General features: G+C 41.1%; 1 protein-coding gene across 5 annotated transcripts in view; it reads right to left on the bottom strand.

The window, feature by feature from the left end:
* KANSL1L (KAT8 regulatory NSL complex subunit 1 like) overlaps nucleotides 1-18,718 on the bottom strand; it is a 55,501-nt gene that overhangs the window by 16,769 nt on the left and 20,014 nt on the right. For all 5 annotated transcript variants that reach the window (XR_002439026.1, XM_021397550.1, XM_021397552.1 and 2 more), the window contains 3 exons: nucleotides 17,149-17,267; nucleotides 12,052-12,253; nucleotides 1,340-1,502 (listed from right to left, as the gene is read on the bottom strand). Coding sequence is in view for 4 of the 5 variants with exons in the window: in XM_021397550.1 (XP_021253225.1) it covers nucleotides 1,340-1,502; nucleotides 12,052-12,253; nucleotides 17,149-17,267 (484 nt within the window). In the remaining variant the exon portion in view is untranslated. The remainder of the gene's footprint in view (nucleotides 1-1,339; nucleotides 1,503-12,051; nucleotides 12,254-17,148; nucleotides 17,268-18,718) is intronic.

Below are 18,718 nucleotides of genomic sequence, written 5' to 3'. Positions count from 1 at the left end.
TCTAGCGTACGCTTACTCACAATAATTATTTCATATAAAAGAAAATGACAAATAGCTAACAGTCCTCCTGAGGAGGAGGAGACAGCAACGTGCGCAGAACACAGTCCACAGCAGGAATCTCCATTCCCTCAAAAGCAAGGAGTGTGTCCAAGCAGGACACGGTAGTCTAGCACTCTTATCCTGTCTTATCTATTATTAGCAAGGATAAGGTTCCTGGAAAAGAGGATAAATATTCCTCAAAAGAAAGATGTCCTTGGTATCAGAATAACATTTTTCTTCCTTCAACCTGGCAAAATGACCTACAGTATCCCCAAGGCAATCCAGAGTCTTTCAGTTTCTTTATTTTCATGATGACTAGAGTTGGTTTTCTTTTCTGATAGACTTCCAATGCTCTTGTCAAATTTCCTAGTCTCCCTTAAGACTAAGGCAAGAATGAAGGTGAGGGGCACAGCCTTATACAACTACCCCTGAACAGATATCTAAAGAAACACTGACAAAAGCCACCCAAAACATTTGCTGTGGTCAGCAGTCCTTGCTCAGAAGCTGAAGCAAGGGAACAACTTGATTAGTTAGACAAACTGGCACCAAGTGACCCAGGAAGCGTGTGGGGACAGCTCTCCTCTGTAGGGATTATTTTGTGGCAAAGAAGCCCTCATTACAGCAGGATTCTCGTACTGGTCAGGAAAAAGAAGGTTTTGTCTAAAATGCAAAAAACATCACAAACAAAAAAAAATCTGTAGTATGAATCCCTTCTGCAGACAATAGCACTTGATGTGCTAATTTGAAGTGCAAGTTGCTTTTTCAGGGCAAAGAAGAGACAGAGACAACATCTGCATTATTGCTTAAAAAGATTTAAAGAATCAGATGTCAGAAATCATTAACATCAGCCATCACCAAAAGGCTGGTTATCACTAAAACAATGACAAAAACTAAAGAAAACGTCCTGAGCCCAGTGCAAAGGGCCTGAGGTGAAAGCTGCCCACGAAAACAACAGAACAAGACGTGTGGGAAAAGCACCACTTAAGGGACTACCACTGACTTGGAGTGGACACACTGTGAAACTCGCCACAAACACCTCAACCAAAAATTTTTCCCAGACCACTCTTTCTTAGCTGCAATTGCCTTACTGGTATGGGAAATTCAGAAGATGTGCTTTTCAAATATCAGCATGGAACTATGATTTTCCTTTGGTCTAAACTCACCTGTTCTTCCAGTAGGAAATTATGTGTAAGAACTATGCCCTATGAAAAAGCCACTCCAGAGGGAAGTTAGTCCATAAACTTCACAGCTCTCACAAGCATACCACTCTCTGTGGAGGCATGGAGTTTGAGTTACTTACCTGAAGGGAATGATAAGACCGGATGGAAGGAAGAGTCCAGCTCTTGCACGTAATCCAGCATTTTAGATTCCGTACTGTACTTGCTACTGCTCAATGCTGAGGCTGGCACCATACATGGTAACTGAGTTCTGTCTGGACAGGAGGTATCTCTAAATGATGAAGTCTGTATGAAGACACAGCAACAAAGGTTAACTTCTCTTTTACTCACTTAACTGCCCTCCAACTGGACCAGAAGAATAAAAAAACCCTCAGTCACTCTTTGACACATCAATGGGAAAAGTACTTGCACAAATATCAGGTAGTTTACATATGACTAACTCCACTCTGGTGCACAATACAAAGAACACAAAAATACCCTTTTATTAGTGGCCAGGAACCAGTTGTCAAGAGTTTCCAGAGCAAAATGTAGCTGCTTCCAATCATTATTCCTATATAATCCTATGACCCCCCCCCCCCAAAAAAAAAGGAAAAACCCTGCACAATTTCATTCCAGCACAACAGGCAAGATATGGATGCAAGAAGCATTAACGCCCAACGAAGCACATAAGGCTCCTCCATTTCTCCCCTCAGTAAGATTCTTAGTAGCTACTTCTCCAGACAGTTTGAGGTTATACATTTTAAAGCAAGACGATATTAAATATTTTGTGCATACTATTTACACAAAACAAGAGGGCCAAGTCCTTACCTTGTTACAACATAAACGAAAGAAGATACAGAGCAATAAATACAGGAGATGGATGCACTGACTGATTAATAGGTAATAAGGGAACTACCACAAGGAGGAGAACTGTGAAGAAAGATTAACGTAGCTGCTTATTTGCAAGGGTTGTTAAGGCACAGAAAGTGAAGTGATGGATTGCACAGAACTGGTAGGTGCAAAGTAGCAAGATGGCATGGCAAAATGCAAGGGGAGAAGGCAGAAATAAGTAGCAGAGTGCGGGCAGAACGCTGAGCTCTCAAAGACAGAAGGAAAGAGCGGAACACAGTACTACTAAGCAGTAGTCAAAACAAGCCCACGCTTCAGAATAAGCTACTGCAGGAAAGTAGTGTTGCTGATGCCACTTTCAGCCTTACGAGGTACTATGAGTAGCAGCCCCAAAGGTGCTGACATTTTTAAGGTCATCCACTGCTGTGCACACGAAAAAATGGGTTTTGCTACTTTGCCAAATGCTGCAGAATCATAAAATGAGCAGAGAGGAAACAGGAACACTGAGGTATCAAGATTCTCAGCTACATATTGTGCAAACAGCCACATTTATTGTCTCCTGGAAAAGGATTTCAACTTAATAAACTGTAAGAATGAATGTAACAGTGGCCTTCTTGATTTTCTTAAGACTTTTTATGGAACAAGAGGAAACCATCCAGCAGCTGCATCAGAAGGAAGACGATCAAACAAACTTTACTTGTATTTTTAGTCCTTCTGCTTCCTGAATCCAAGACATCTCTTTAGCTGCTTCCTCCTGCCTGAGAGAGTCCAGGCTGTATTCTAGCAGTGTCACTCATCTGATCTGCTAGTGATGCGGTGCTTACATCCACCACACGCTCTCCCTCTACTTACTGAAATCTGTATTTTGTGATGATGTGTGGCATCAGTATTTGCAACCCACAGTAAGTCAGAAAACATCTCATTAAAAATTGTTCACCTTTGTACTGCAGGATATATTAAAATCATGTAAGCTTCACGTTATAAGTGGAGCAGAGGAGACCCTGTGGTTGCAAGGACCGTTCGTTGAATTTCACATTTGGATCAAAAGAAAACATTAACGGTCCCTAAGCCATCCTGACCTCTGTACACGGGTTTACGCAGAAGTAGTTTCAACTTCATTGGGAAATAATTCTTTTCTAGCCCAGGACTCCTTCAGGACAGTGTTGTGTTATTTCCCATGTCAGACATATGGGACACTTCTCCCGTTAAACGTTAAACATCCATGAAGTGTTGGCAGGACGGGGACATGTTTGGAAACACTAGAGGGGTAAGCGCTAAAGTGAGCTTAATGTTTCCCGTTATACAGACCATTAAACTAAAGCCTAAAGAGCTTTTACCTTCATGCAATTTCAAAATTTTGCTTTTCCAAACTGTACAAAAACCCATTTGCACCAGATTGTTTTTCAGAAATGAATTGGTTTCCTGAATGTCCGCTATTTTAAGCTGCTGCTGCTGCACTCACTCTGCTTGATTTTTTTTTTTTTCCAGAAATGAATCCACAGTACAGTTAGTACAGTTGGTTTTAAAAGAAATCCCCAAACACCAACTGGTAAAATTCTCTAGAAAATACATGGGTAAGAGCAACACATACTGACACCCAGTCCCTTAGTCCTGACTTTTTCTTGCTTGAATTCACTTCATTTACAAACACATTCAGAATATAGCTTACAGCTAAGCCTGCTGAAAAACACGCAGAAAGTGGCCAAATAACCTCCACAATCACATTCTATTTTCAAACAGTAATAAAATCAAATTGCCAACATTGGTAAATGCCAAAATCTTTTCCTCATCTTGGCTGTGGTGGGAGTTACAAACCTTCTGCCTGAATCTGTGCATTATTTCCTTGAATGCTCTGGCATCGACACCTAAATAATTCAATCTTTCATTAAGTCGGTTCATAATTCAAAAGAACATAAGGACTTCAACAGAAATGAGAGTAATTTTATTTAAATCCCTCTGAAGTTACTAGAAAAAAAAGCCTAAAAACAAGCCTGGCAGTGTCTAAGTTCCCGGTTACCGGATCTGGTTTAAATTTCTGATGCAGTAGTTTTCCACTGGAAAACGCTGAATGAGTGAAATGGTGATGTTTGTCAGGAATGTTGATTTAATCAACTCTTGAAGAAAAAAATTCTGAAGCCCTTCATTCTGCAGTGAGAGCATCTTGCTCAGAGAAAGTGCTTCAACCTTCGACAAAAAAACCAAGAACTCTCCTGGGAAACCAACCTCTCCTCCCTTCCAATTCTGTGTCGAACAGAGGCTACAGCTTGACTGGCTATTACAGCAGCACACCAGAAAACCAAAAACCAAGAAAAAGGCAGCTCACCAACTCCCAAAAAACAACCACACAAAACCACCCCACAGTCATCAGCATCCAGACACAGCAGCAAGAAGTGGTTTCAAGAAAACCAAGGCACATAGCTTTCTGAAGAGAGGCCTCTGTGGCGTGCCTAGCTACAATGCCAACCCTTCAGAAGGCAAAAAAGCTATTACTGAACTCTTGTCATTTCTTCCCCTGCTATTCTATACCTTACACATCTACTGAACCATTTTTCTTCATTGCTGAAATACAAAACCTCATGCTTCCTGAGCTTAAGTAGATACGAAGAGTAACATTACATTACGTTAATTTCATTATGGAAAAGAAAATACACCGTACTTAAGAGGAAATCAGAAGTGTGTGGCCTTTAAATATTAAACTAAAATAGCAGCTCTTTTAAAATTCATAAGGAACAGCGTCACCAACAGAATCTGATTTTTAAAGATAATTATGAATTTTAATCTTGGCTTTTTTTTCTTAGTACTGCCTTACTGGCTCACAGAAAATACAGTGAGCAATTTCTTTTGATATTCAAAACCATTTTTGCACTCGTTTCTGATAAACTGATTCATTAGACAAAGCGTGATGGGCTTGTGCCAGTGCTGCAGAAGGTTCAGAAAGCTGGACCACCTTTCTGCAGAGAGAAAAAGGTCTGCATCCATGAAGCGTGCCATAATTGAAGAGAAAAATGTTCTGCACTCCTAGTTAAGACTTCTGAAGTGAATACTCACTTCATGGTTTCAGCTACTCATTACTGAACTCCTACCATTTTTGGAAACAAGCCGAAGTGTAACAGTACAACAGAGAGCCACAGTTCAATTACACCAATGTGTATGAATCCAGCAAGTTAATTAAGTCAGCTCAAATACACTCTGCTGAATATCTGTCATGTCTGCTTCTGATTACTCTCACAAGCCTGAAAAAGGACAGGAAAAAGATTTATTCGCCCTACACACACACACACACAAAACTTTCCAGCAACGTCACAGAGGAGCCATCTTTGTCAATATTAAAGGCTGTTCTTCAGTAAATGAGTAGCCAGCTACATTGCAGAGGCTTACCCGTGGGACACGAGAGAACCACTGTGTGGAGAGCTGATACCTCTTTGAACACGTAGCACACAGCTAACTTGTAATCCTCTAGCAGCGTTACGCATAGCTCCAACCAGCAGAGCACCACGTTAGCTGCTTGCTTCTGTGCTTTAGTACCTGCCTTAAAGGGCAGCTTGGTTCCTTATGGCCCACCTCTTTCTGCACACAACAAACTACTGAGCAGAGGTATGTCCCTCTGGCAGAACATGCAGGTAGATGAAATTTCTTATTTCCCAGGCTAAACATCAGGAGTTCCCTAAAAAGAGCTTAACAACAGAATACTTCTAGGGAACGCACACAGACAGTGAAAGGTTAATTCGAAAGCCTCAAAGACTTTCTCTCTTATCAACTAGTAGTGCAGGGAGAAGACCAGCAAAGCATCTCAGACACCCCTTCGTGGGACGATGCCTAACAGACGGTGCCAAAGATGTGTACTGTGTTACAGAACCTCCCTGCCACATGAAGCTTCTGGAGAGGACCTTTCCCAGATGCCTGCCTGCAATCTACGTGTAGGTCAGGTGCAGCAAAGCAAGCTGCCCCAGGATGTGAAAGCATCAGCCTGCCTCTGGCCCCTCTGGAATTGTTGATAAGGACACGGCAGCACATCCTGTGGCAGAGGTTCGTTTTGCCAGGAAGAGAACTGAGGGAAACTGACATTCGTAAAAAACTAAGGACAAACTACTCAGCGTCCAGCTCGTCTCAAATTAAGATTTTGATCAGTGTCATAAAGGGACTGGTATCTTCTCCCACTCCCACAGACCACCCACCTCTCAGAAGTATAAATTAGTTCAGTTCTTCCAATCCTGAGATAAGCCAATGGGAGATGAACTTTCACCTGCTCTGTGGGAAATGTATGCTGTCTTAAAGATCCTGAAACAAAGAGCTTTTGCTGAAGAAACAAATCAATCGAAAAGTCAAGGTGAGTGATTAATCTTTGACCAATGAAATAAACCCAAAGAAGGAAAAGGATTTTCAACCCATGAGGATATGTTTTGTAAAAGTACTGTCTTGACATTAGCAGTAGATGTGATCAGTAAAACACTACAGAAATACCATAACAAGGTAAAGCTGCGGAACTGTTAAAAGCACACTTCAGGTGTTTCATTAAGGAAAAGAGAACTTTCTGACTGACTGGCTTAACATAAACCTGACAGAGACAGATTTTGTTCTACAGGCAATAGCTAAAGCAGTTCCCCCTTCCTTCCTCCCCGGCAGGCAACAGTCTTATCACACATTCAGATCAGTTGAATGCATCGGAATACTACTTTTTTTGTCCTAATTTTACCAATAGATTTTTTTCTTTAACTTCCAGAGTTCGATAGCGATTTTATCAACTAGCAATTTCATTTACAAACTTGGTAAGCCATAACCAAGGAATTGTACTCCCAGACCAGAAGACTGACATATCCTCAGAGGTACACCACTTTCACTGAAGCAGGATGCACCCCCTCTTTGAAACCTCTTTGCAAGAAACTTGGCACCACAACAACATTCCTTGTATTCACGGCCTTTTAGGAGCCAGCAATGCCAGTGAGCTATGCAGAAGCAGGTGGCAGAGCCAATATCGAGGGATACCAATGAGAGGAATGACAACCAGTAGACTCCTTTCACTGCAACTAAGGCGAAACGGGTGCTTCACTGAAGGCAAACTTTCTAGCTGGCTAGTGAATAAAATGCTTGCTAGTTACTATTCTACACAGAATTTCTAAACAGCCTCTTGTTTCCTTTGGTTTTGTTTTAAAATGTACAGACTGAGTGAGCTAGAGAAACCAGCAATTGTCACTTTGCTTCTATCTGTGCTTGACAGACACAGGACACAACCGTTTGGATTTTGGGTGGTCCTGTACAGAGCCAGGAGTTTGACTCAATCCTTGTGGGTCCCTTCCAACACAGGATACCCTATGATTCCGTGATGACAGGCACAAAGAATTCACCTGTCTCTTCCAAAATACAAACAAACAAACCACAACAACATGGGACAATTTGGCAGAGGAAATGGGATGATATTCTAGGAAGTGGGTGGCTAAAATGCTTGCCTCAGTTCCTGACTTTCACAGTGCTGGCAACTCTGCAAATTTACATTCCAGTTTTCTTTGTGTGCCTCAGTCCACACAACCACGTCTTCCTACAGCAGGTGGAAATACAGAATACAATGGGAATTTTCAGCTTAAAAAAATAACACACTGCTCCAGAACCCTGAGAAGAACTGGAGAGGACCAAATTTTATAGCACTTAGATCTCACTCCTCCTTTGCCTCTTACCTTTAGTTATTACTGTACAATGTTTTAATGGATTAAGCCACTACCTACTCCCAATGACAACTCTTGGTAAAGCAACTCTCAACCAAACTAAGTGAAACTAATGCCGTTAGCTAGGATGCAAGAAACAAAATGTCCTGGTAAAACATATTCCTTGTTATGAAAGAAACCCTGCAACAAGCCACACAGATTAAATACACTCTAGTAAACAGCACGGCACGTCAGCTAAGCAAAGACCTCTCTGAGACTGACTGAGTAGCAATAATGCTCGTGGCTGCTTTTCAATAAACTTACCACAACTTTTGAGATCTCAAAGATAAATTTATTTCCTTCAAGTTTGGGAAGAAAAAAAAGCCAGAGACAGAAACATTCCAGGGCCTCGCTGCAAGAAGAATATTTGCAGGAGCACTCAGGTATTTGACACGGGAAAATCCACAGAGGGCGTGGGTAGGAAAAAAATTATAAATGCAACAACCACTGGGAAAAGATTCAACAGCAGCTCAATGTTTCACATGAAGCAATCTCAGGATTCCAGCCCCCGTCCACAAGCATGCATCCTCCTCCTCCAGCGTGGCTGCAGATTATTCCTTTGTGTTACGCTGCACAAAAGTTTTTAACATTCATTCAGAACTCTGGCTGAAGAAATGTGTCACTACAATCACGCTGTCCACTCTGAAACAAACTGCATCCCAGAGTTTACTGTGTGCATGGATTATTTTGAGTGGCTTGTGCACTGACTCACAATCAAGAAATGGCCTACGTTCTTACCAAGATATTTAGATCATGAAGGAAGAAAGATACAAAACAGACAGCACTGCCAAAAGATGACTCACGGATCATCTTGTTCACTCATTCTGAACTAGTGGACAAGCGGAGCTGGCCCCAAAGGATGTCTCAAGTTCCTGAGGATACTGGATGGTGGCAGATAAGCCAAACACCCCGCATCCTGTTTTATTTATCCCCGCTGCAGTCTAGCTATCATGTTGATCTGGAAGGTCTTCTAGACTTGCAGACAATGCGAAGGATTCATCTCTCTTTGCACTGACTCTTGCATGAGCTCTATGCTTTCTTTTAAGTACTACTCGGTGTAAGCATTATCTAAAATACCAGAGTAGGGGAGTTGTCTTCCTCAGAGTTGAAATGCAGCAAAGCAGAGGACAATACAGGGCATCTCTCAGCAGGCACTGGGCAGATATTACGTCACTAAATACTCAAACTTTTGACAGCGTTGTAAATGTATGCAGAGTGGCAGTAGATAGAGAAAAAATGTGGCTCTCTTCCCAGTGACCTTACGAACCGACTATGGGATAGCAGTTCAACTTCATACTTTCCTTTTCGTAACATGCGTGTTGGGTGCTGCAGGGGAGAATGAACTTCCCAAAAGACTCCGAAGAGATGTGAAGGACAACACTGTGAATGCCATTAGATCAACAAAGAGTATACAGTCAATCACCTGTTCTGAAAAAAAAAAAATTCCTCAAAGTTAAGCCAATATTTCTTACATCTCCTAGACATGGGCAGTCTACATTTTGCTGTGATTTCTCTAGCCAGAATTCTTTAGTTCTCATTTGCACAGATCTCTCCGCAGAGCAGCACGGCTCACCAGCACGGCCTGGCACTCACCAGTGCTCTGGCTGTCTGAACCAGAGGCTGGCTGAGGAGCTGCAATGTTCAGAAGATTCTACCTTCTCCTCAAGCTGGTCCCTGCTAACCACCCAGCTGCTGCAGGGACATGGCAGCAAGTCTTCCTTAGTTCCAGCTTGCTATCAAGCTAATGCCCTTAAAGAAATGAGAGTCTGAAGACACCAGGGTACCACAAGCTATTAAAAAAACCTAGAACTTGAGAAAATGTGGGAGAACCATTGCCTGAGGCAGCACAGTAACACAGTATTAAAAATCCAGCTATTTTCTGTGTTACTAAGGAATAACTCATTTTTCTATGAAAGGCCAGAGGAAATTTGTTGGATTTCTATTTGGGCTATCAATGAATTTTGAAAGAAAATCAATCCCAGAGGCTGTTCCCCATTTTGCAGCCTTACTCCTGTCTAATCTACAACTCAATCCAGGCTGATATCCAGCATTCTTGCATTTCAAGCTGAGCAATCTCATTAACAGCTGGGTAACCAAGTGTAGCGAGTGCAGCACTAAGAAAGTGACAGAGCCTGTCAGAATGAAATTTCTTGAATGAAACAATACTCTTTCGATGGCTCTTAATTCAAAGACCTGATAACCACTTAGGTTTGATTGTCAGAACATGCTGAAAATGTCCAGTCCAATTTTATCACTTGCTTCCCCAGCAGGATCACTGTTATTCTTTTTTTAACCAACACTGTATGTGCCTTTGTTAACTGCTTTACCTTAATTTTGAAAACTTTAATTGAGTTTGGCACTTGCATGAAGTCTGAAACTGACAGCTTGATTGCTGCCACTGCCTATTTTCTCCAGGAACACGAGCAGAATCTCTCTGTAGCATACGACACAGTTCTCCACACGGCCTCTTCGTAAACTCCACATGTAGAAAGCAAAGTATAACCACAGATGTCTGTGCTGAGAGCCATGGTAAGCAAAAATTGTACAACACGTACAGTCAGCCATGACAAGCTGGCTAAGGCTAGCAATGATTTTACAGACACTTAGAGGCAGGCTTCTGATCGTAAAGCTGAAGAAGGTGCATTTGAACTACAATCTTAGTGCGCGTTTCCAGTATCTATTGACAGCATCCGAGCTACTTGGCCTTCAAACACTCTGAAGATGCTGAGATTCAGAGTCAATAAGCAGATCGCCAGGCAAGAGGTGCAAATTAACAGATCTCTGCCTCCATCTATGACGTCCATTACTAAAGCTTGTCAAGTGTAAAATTGAACCTTAGGTATTTGGAAAGTAGCCTAGAGATTCCAAACCAATTAGATTTTGGATCCCATCACTGCAGAAGGAATACCAAAACTTCACATATGCCCTAAATTCCAGAATTTTAGATTGAAATTCTCTTAACATGGCATCAATTTTTGCTTCTTTTTAACTAATGCTAAAGGCTCCTCTGTAAATATGGGAATGCTTATTTTTTTGGAGGGAGAGTGAAAGTGGTCATTTTTAAATGGAAAGCTGCAAGAGATTCCAATGATTAAGCTGTGGGAGGCCTCTCTGATACAGCGTTCCCTGCAGGAGTTCTTACTGCCAAAGACAAAGACATCTCTGGACACCTCTGCATCTTCAGTACAGAGACACTGGAGGTGGTTTAGCGTACGGAAACCCAGCACTAGAAATGTAAGAAGCATGGAGCAGACATACAGTTACTGCAGCTCCAGTATCTGAAGCCTTCACTGATTTTTTTAAAACACATCCCTTCTGATTACAGTCTCTGTAAAATACTGGTGACCCAAAGCAGCTCAGCACTACAGCTGGCTGAAGACAAAGGTGTAACTCTGCTTTGTATTCCCACCACTGGGCTACAGAAATAAAGTTTCTTCTTCACAAGCTTCTGCTGCAGAGGGTGCTGAATCAGCACACGCAGATAACATCCTTGCAGGGGAAATTTCTTCCCCAGACCACTGGTACACTCCGTATTTTCTAGACAGCTAGCAGAGAAGACACAAAGATTGCTGTCAACATAGCACTGTTTCTCAAAGGCAAAGTATGAAGAAATTAAAATCACTTGGGATTAACACTGCTTTAAAGAGTTCATCCTGCCGGTGCTCCCAAATTGCTGCTTTAAGCATTGCAGCTAAATAAATTCATTATATACTACTAACAGCAAGATGCTATTAATATCAGATGTGAAGAGATATGCCTCATCTTGCATAATGATGTTTCTTCCCCCATTTTAAAATATGAATTCCTTTGTAATGCAGAAAATTTTAAGAGTTTTAAAGCACTCGTGAAACACCACAAAAAAAGTAACGTATCTAATCGGGAACGGCAAAAACGGAAACCAGATTAAGATATTGCAATTTAATTTCCTAGAAAATAATGTGCCACCAGCTGTGTAAACTTTCCTGTAGTTAAAGCAAATATTCTGATAACAAGCAGGCAACTGATTTATACCAAAGTCTGTTTCCTCAGCAGTCAAGCCTCCCAAAGAAAATCTTGAGATGTCCTCTGACTAGATTTTTAAGAGAGCCATGCAACAAATTCATTTGAAAAGCAGGATTCTGAGCAATCTTTTGATTTTTACGTTCAACTCATTAACTCGGGGCTCCTGCTGGCACAGCTCTATGCTCCCTGAAAGTAACACATAAGGAACACAGCATGCACGGTTCTTCTGACACACCAGACAGACACATGCAGACTCCAGCAGCTGGCCCCTGGTTTTGTCTCCTGAAGAGAGAGAGGCAAAGGCCTACCTGCTGATTCCAGTCACAGGCACCACGCATTCTGTAGAGTTTTCTCTTCTGGAAACTGTGAAGTGGCCTTGTTCGGGCAGATGTGCTGACATTAGTCACAGAAAAAGATCTTAGTCTTGTCCTGTCTCTTCTTCTTTTCTTGATGTGCTGATGGTCAAGCAACCAGCTGCTTGAAGAGGATACTTCTCTGTTGTCTGAAGCCCTGCAGTTTCATAATTAATGAGAGAATAAATACAAAAAGTTAAATATGCTCTATGTGCACAGGCCAAGATTTCAAGCTGTGATTAGCATTAGCCATCTAATTCTAAGAGAACATTATACACACTGACGTATTTCAGGATCCTGCTTCAGGAAAGCATCTGTGTCTTTTGTTTGCTCTTTGACTAAGTCTATGTTTTATCATACACTTATTATTCTTGTTAACTTTTCTAACAGTTCTTGCTTTTTCCAAATTCAGGAGCTCTCCCCAGTGCTTCTAATACCTACGAACTTTAAGTTACAACTATTATTTCTCTACAAACCTACATTCCACACAAAGCAACAGTTGTGCCAATACATGGAGATCTAGAGTCTTACCTAAATGCTTTGAGATTTTCTTATTTTTTGCTCAAGAACTGAAACTTCAGTAAAACCTGACAAGCTGCTGTTGACTCCCTGTAGTGCTGCAACCCACTGCAAAACACTTGTATCAAAATCAGGAATTCTGCACCTTTTGATGGCCCTGTATTGGTTAAACTAATGTACTTCATTTTCACAGGTATCCTGATCTTATTTTGTTGCTGTAGCAACATCTGCCTGCAAAGATAAAGGCGTACTGCAAAAATCACTCAAGTGCACATTTATTTTTGCAATACTGAAGACCTTGACTACAACTCTGAACTGCCCGAGAAGTGCAAGCACATGAGCTATCTCAGCCTTGGTTCAGACAGCCTGTTATATCTGCAGGAACGATTATTTTCTCTGCATGAATGGTTATTTTCGTTCATGAACTTTATCTGGTAGGATACAGCTTTATTAGAAAACTTATAACATGCAATAAAGCATTAAAATGAAACTATTACAGGGCTGTTTATCAATCTTTTTGAGAAGTAACTATCTACTAACGGTACATTTTATTAAAGAGAAGTGCTCGTTATGAAAGCTTGATTAAACACCATCCCATGCTGTGCTGTCGTGGCAATAATGTTTTATTGGCATGAATCTCAACTATTCTTCTGACACATCAAAACCCCCCAACAAGCAATACATACTCAATGAAAAATGTGCTTATTAAAAGAAGAATGGTACGTATATAGAAGAACACACTATTAATGCCAAGACAAAGCCCAAAGCATTGAAGCATGACATTCTTAATGCAAATGCTGAACTTTAACAGCTTAAGAAAGAAATACAATATTTAAAGACCATGCAAAAGTTCCCTTAAAGTACCTTCTCTGAATGCTTAAAGACTTTTGTTCCATTCTTATCTGCCCTGATATCAGAGAGTACCAAGACCAATTTCTGAACTTCCACTACCTCCCTCTTTCATGAAAGACAATTTGGAAGAGAGTACTAGCACTACAAGCTCCTCAGTCTCGATTTCTGCAATTCCTGCCTTTGTTCTGGTGTGCTGCGTAGGTCACTGATAATCTCTCTGCAGTCTTTTCCAGCTGCTCTATGTACCCTCCTGTGCCTTCCAGGAATGCTCAGCTCCTTTTTCAGACGAAGGAGACTTCTCAGTTCTGTGGTTTGGAGCTGCAGTACACAGCAATACCTTTTTCCTCCCACTCACGTAAACAGACTTCCAAGTCAAGGTTGAAGCTATCCATGTATTTAGACCTTCATTTAGTATGGTTTTCAAAACAGGATTCTGCAGAAGAGCAGAGGTGAAGTATTGCCAGATGTAAAATGCCTGTACTCGCTGAAATACTCCTCTCAAAGCTTCTAGGTTGGCCTGGCATGCACTGAAGACTTAGCTGCAGAATGGAGACCTTACAGAATGTACATATGCATTGGAAACCATGGGACAGGCTCTATTTGTTCTGAACTAACGATTTTTTTCACACCTCTCCTGATAACAAAGTGATTCTATTAAGGAGCTGCTTCTATGAACATTTACCTTCATCTGGCTGATCTTTGGATCCAGATTCAATTGAGCAAAGGCTATATAAAGAAAAGGAAGCCACTAATGAAATTGAACCTTGACAAATGGAAATTCAAGTTTACCCACATTTAATCAACCAGGAACTGTACGTGCACCACCATTTCCACTGGGAACTCCCAACTAACCAGACATTCTGCAACCCCATCTTTACCAACCTCAAAGCATCTCACATGTAGACCTACTTTAAACATGGACTATTACAGCTTTCACATCGAGAGCCTACAACAAATTTCAAAAATTTACTAAGTAAAAAGAGCAGTAAAAATAGCAATACCATCCCTTCTTTTTCCATCTTCAAAATCCTAAAAATCACTCTACTTTCAAGTTGATTTTGATTTCTACTTTCTGAAATACACAATACGGTCAGACAGTGCTCTGGAAAAAGTGAGGGGAAAATAAGTCAAGAAATGAAGTTAACTTCAGTATGTAACTGCTTGATTTAACTGCACACTAAACTAGGACACCAATAAAATAAAACAAGAAATGAGACAGAATCAAAACCACAAGTAGGAGTCAGTGAATTTCCTTGTGGGATTCTTATAACAACTTCTCTGTGTCGTGCTTAATTACCATCTTTAACGAGATGTATTTATTTACAGACTTCACAAAAAGTGAAAAATTAAAATAATCCAACTGATTTTCAAGATAGCAAATAGAAAGGTCACAAGGCTCTCAGAGTAGCCCTGCTGAGAAGAACTTAGGGGCCCTGCTAGATGAAAGACTTAAAATGAGCCAGCAGTGTGTGCTTGGAGCCCCGGAAGGCCAGCAGTATCATGGGGTGCATCAGAAGAAGGATGGCAGCAGGGTGAGGGAGGTGATTGGCCCTCTCTGCCCTCATGAGCCCCCATCTGGAGTACTGTGTCCAGGCCTGGGGCCCCCAGCGCAGGAAGTTGTGGAGCTGTTGGAGATTGTCCACAGGAGGGTCATGAAGATGATCAGAGGGCTGGAGCACCTCTCCTATGAAGACAGGCTGAAGGGGCCGAACTTGTTCAGTCCAGAGAAGAGAAGGCTGTTGAGAGACCTCATTACGGCCTTCCAGTATTTAAAGGGAGATTATAAACAGGAGGGAAATCGACTTTTTACAAAGGCTGATGGAGATAGGACAAGGAGGAACGGTTTTAAACTAAGGGAGGGAAGATTTAGATCGGGGGAAGTTCTTTACCAAGAGAGTGGTGAGGTGCTGGCACAGGCTGCCCAGAGGGGCTGTGGATGTCGCATTCTGGAGGTGTTGAAGGCCAGGCTGGATGGGGCCCTGGGCAATCTGATCTAGTACTGGATCTGGAGGCTGGCAGCCCTGCCTGTGGCAGGGGAGTTGGAACCTGATGGTCCTTGAGGTCCCTTCCAACCCAAGCCATTCTATCGTTCTCTGATTATGACTCTATGATTCCCTTCCAGCAGCTAACTTACCACCTCCAGTTCTGAGCTACAGCACTGAGAAAATCTTCCAAGTCTTCCCATTCTTTCTTGGGCTGTTATAGACCATGGGTAGAAAACAACCAGCCTTAGAGAGAGCACTCCCTGAGCTGCTCCAACAACTGTGCTGCTCAGAAGTGGGAAAGAGGACTGATTTTGGACAGTTCCTGATAAATGTCTGATGGAAAGTAAAATGCAGGAGAGAACTGGCTTGAAGTTTTATCATTAGTGTCCCTCGTTATGAGAAAAACTTCATTTATATCTAAAAACACTTAGAAAAACAGGACCTCTTCCTCGTCTGTTGCACGAGGAAGTCACAGACTCAAGACACATTTCTAATGGTCTTAATTCTTCTCTTCTTCCACATACCCATCAGGGCTACTTTTATTCCAAAACTCAGTGGAGTATTCTGATTTTTCCCTGCATTTTATGTAAACAACCACTACACCAGGAACACAAATGCCACATGACAGGACCCCTTCATCCTCAAATTTAGGGCACAGTCACACAGTCGCTTTGGCAACAGACAGCAGTTAAAGAAGCTGCCCATCCAAGCTGCTCATTATAATCTCCTCGTGGGAAGCTACAGCTTCTGCAGCAAAGCTGCTGAAAAACAGACGGTATGGCCAGCCCTACACGGAGCCGGGAGCCAGGGAATTACATTCTGTTGCAGACGCTGCCATAAAGCCCCTGGCCCTAATAGCGAACACCTTCTTCATCCACTTGATCTTAATCAAGACCTGTGAATAACTCAGCTCTGCCCTCATCCCCCCAAATCACCTTACCAACACCTCAAGAGAAATATCCCATATACCTAGGTCTTTTGTAAGATAGGACTGTAGATAGTTATCTTAATATTGTTTTGAGAATAATACTCGAAAGTACCTGCAGTGTATTTTTAAAATGAACGAATACAGGATAAAGTTACTAAAACTTATGGCATAGTACTAAGAAACATTTGCCCACACCATTAATTTCCAGATGCTACATCCTTTCATCCTGGAAAAGTAAACCCATCCAGAAAAAAAAAAAAATACTACAAACTGAATCAAAATTAGTGAAGATTAGCTGGCAAAGATTCATTTAGCCTCAAATTGAAGATGTGCAAACTGATGAAGCTATCAGAAATAAACAGACCCTGACCCACGTTGAGATAAAAGTGGCATTGCTTGTGTGTTCTACTAATCCAGTGAAATCTAGTTTTTCAGTTTCCTAGTAATCAAGTTGAACTCGCGTTGAGAGAATGTAAGACTGAAATACGTAAAAATAGTGTGCAATTTAATGAGTCCTTTCACTACTGCACAGATACATTCTTTGTCCCAGGACTTACTTATGTGCAATTACAGTGATGGCATTATTTTATGAAGTCTTTAAAGAAAACAAAAACACACTACAACTTTACAGGCTCAACTTTGTTGCTCTTGAAGTTTACAGAAAGCAGTTCTGTCTTCCTAACTTAATACTATAAGGACTATTTGTTGAATTTACATAACCTTACCAAAAGTTGTTCCCAAAGAAAGTAACACCGTTCTGTCACCTACCTGAAGGAGATGCCATTGACCAGCTGTCTGTGCCTACAAGTTTTGGATGAGAGAGAAGAAGCTGGAGACAGGTTGAGCGGAGCAATTAGGCTACTGATGATTTCACTCAGTTGTGCGCTCTGGAAAAAATAAAAACACAGATGGTAGTCACACTTCTCTCCATACTCAACAGCTCCTGGGTTTTTGTTGTTTTCCTACTTCAGATTCCAGTCTCACACATCATGGAAGACTCATATTTAGTTTCTTCTTGTGAATAACCAAGAGCTGCGTGTTTATTTTCTTCCACATTATGTTCAGCTATAAAAAAAACAAACACAAACAAACAAACCCAACCCTGAAATACCTGCCAAGGACACCGACTAAATACTACACCAAATACGTCCGTGATTTCAGTATTCCAGCCAAAGACTGTTACAACAGCAGAAGAAACCAGAACATTTTACAGCTGATGTTACAACAGCTGCAGCTCAGAAAGCATTTCAACAGGAAAAAAAAAGTCTGCTGTCTACTTATTGCACATTTTATTCACTCAAAAGTATTCGCTCTTGTTAAAAGAATACTCTTCATTGCTCACAGCAGTAAAAACAACAGCAACAACAAAAAAGTCCCACAATCCCACCATTTTTATTTTATTCTTTATTTTTACAGGAAGACTACTGTAGCTACAGACAGAACGACTAAAATCTTCTAACGTCCTCACAACCACTGACTTCTAAAATAGCCCCAGAAGAAATGCAGGTTATTTGCTAAGACTAAGAACTACTCCCTACAAAGCACAGAGTTGTGGACTGACTCCAGATAACATTTCACAATGGTTTTGTCTTAAATGTCAAACCTTGATGGTTATTCTGACAATAAATATGGCCTGTAGCTTACTTAGAGGAAACTGCTGCATACTAAAATATAAACACAGTGGATCTGAAATGGCATACATGTTTTTTAAACTTTTTAAATTGCTTTGTATGCTTGTCAGTCAGAACTAATTGCTCAAAACAAGGATGGCTTGAGGCTACCCAGCAACTTCTGCTTGCACTTCTAAGCACTATCACTTATACAGGAAGAGGCTGAAAAAAAATTATTTTCCAGTTTATTACAAGTCACGCCTTTTCTGTTAATGTTTAAGTGATGCATTCCGGTCATCGGGTAAAAATTTCAGGTCAGAATAAAATATTCAAGGATGGATTTTAAAGCACAGAAATAGCAATTTGGTCATAAAAGATCTGGACAAAGCAAACAAGATGTGAGTAACATATTTATCAGATTGTTTTAAAAATCTCAGTGAGCATTCAATATGTCAGAAGCAAAGACTCTACTGAATGGAAAAGCACCGCAACAATGGCAGACATCCAAACCGCAAGGAAAAAATTACATGTTTTTAAGATGTTGCACAGCTATCTAGAGAACCTGAAAACAGGATTAAAAAGAAAAGAGGAAGGCTCAGTTATTTTGTGTTTTGCTTTTTTTGTTCAGTAAAATTACTCGTTTTTTAACAACAGACTAAAGAATTCCACGGGAACGTGTGCGGATGTACGTCAGCCTACAGCATGGCTATTTTCAACAAGAAGAAACC

The sequence above is a fragment of the Numida meleagris genome, chromosome 5 (genome assembly GCF_002078875.1).
Source record: "Numida meleagris isolate 19003 breed g44 Domestic line chromosome 5, NumMel1.0, whole genome shotgun sequence".
In the NCBI taxonomy this organism is placed as follows: Eukaryota; Metazoa; Chordata; class Aves; order Galliformes; family Numididae; genus Numida; species Numida meleagris.
The sequence above is the reverse complement of the archived record's forward strand: the minus strand, read 5'-3'. Positions and strand labels throughout refer to the sequence as shown.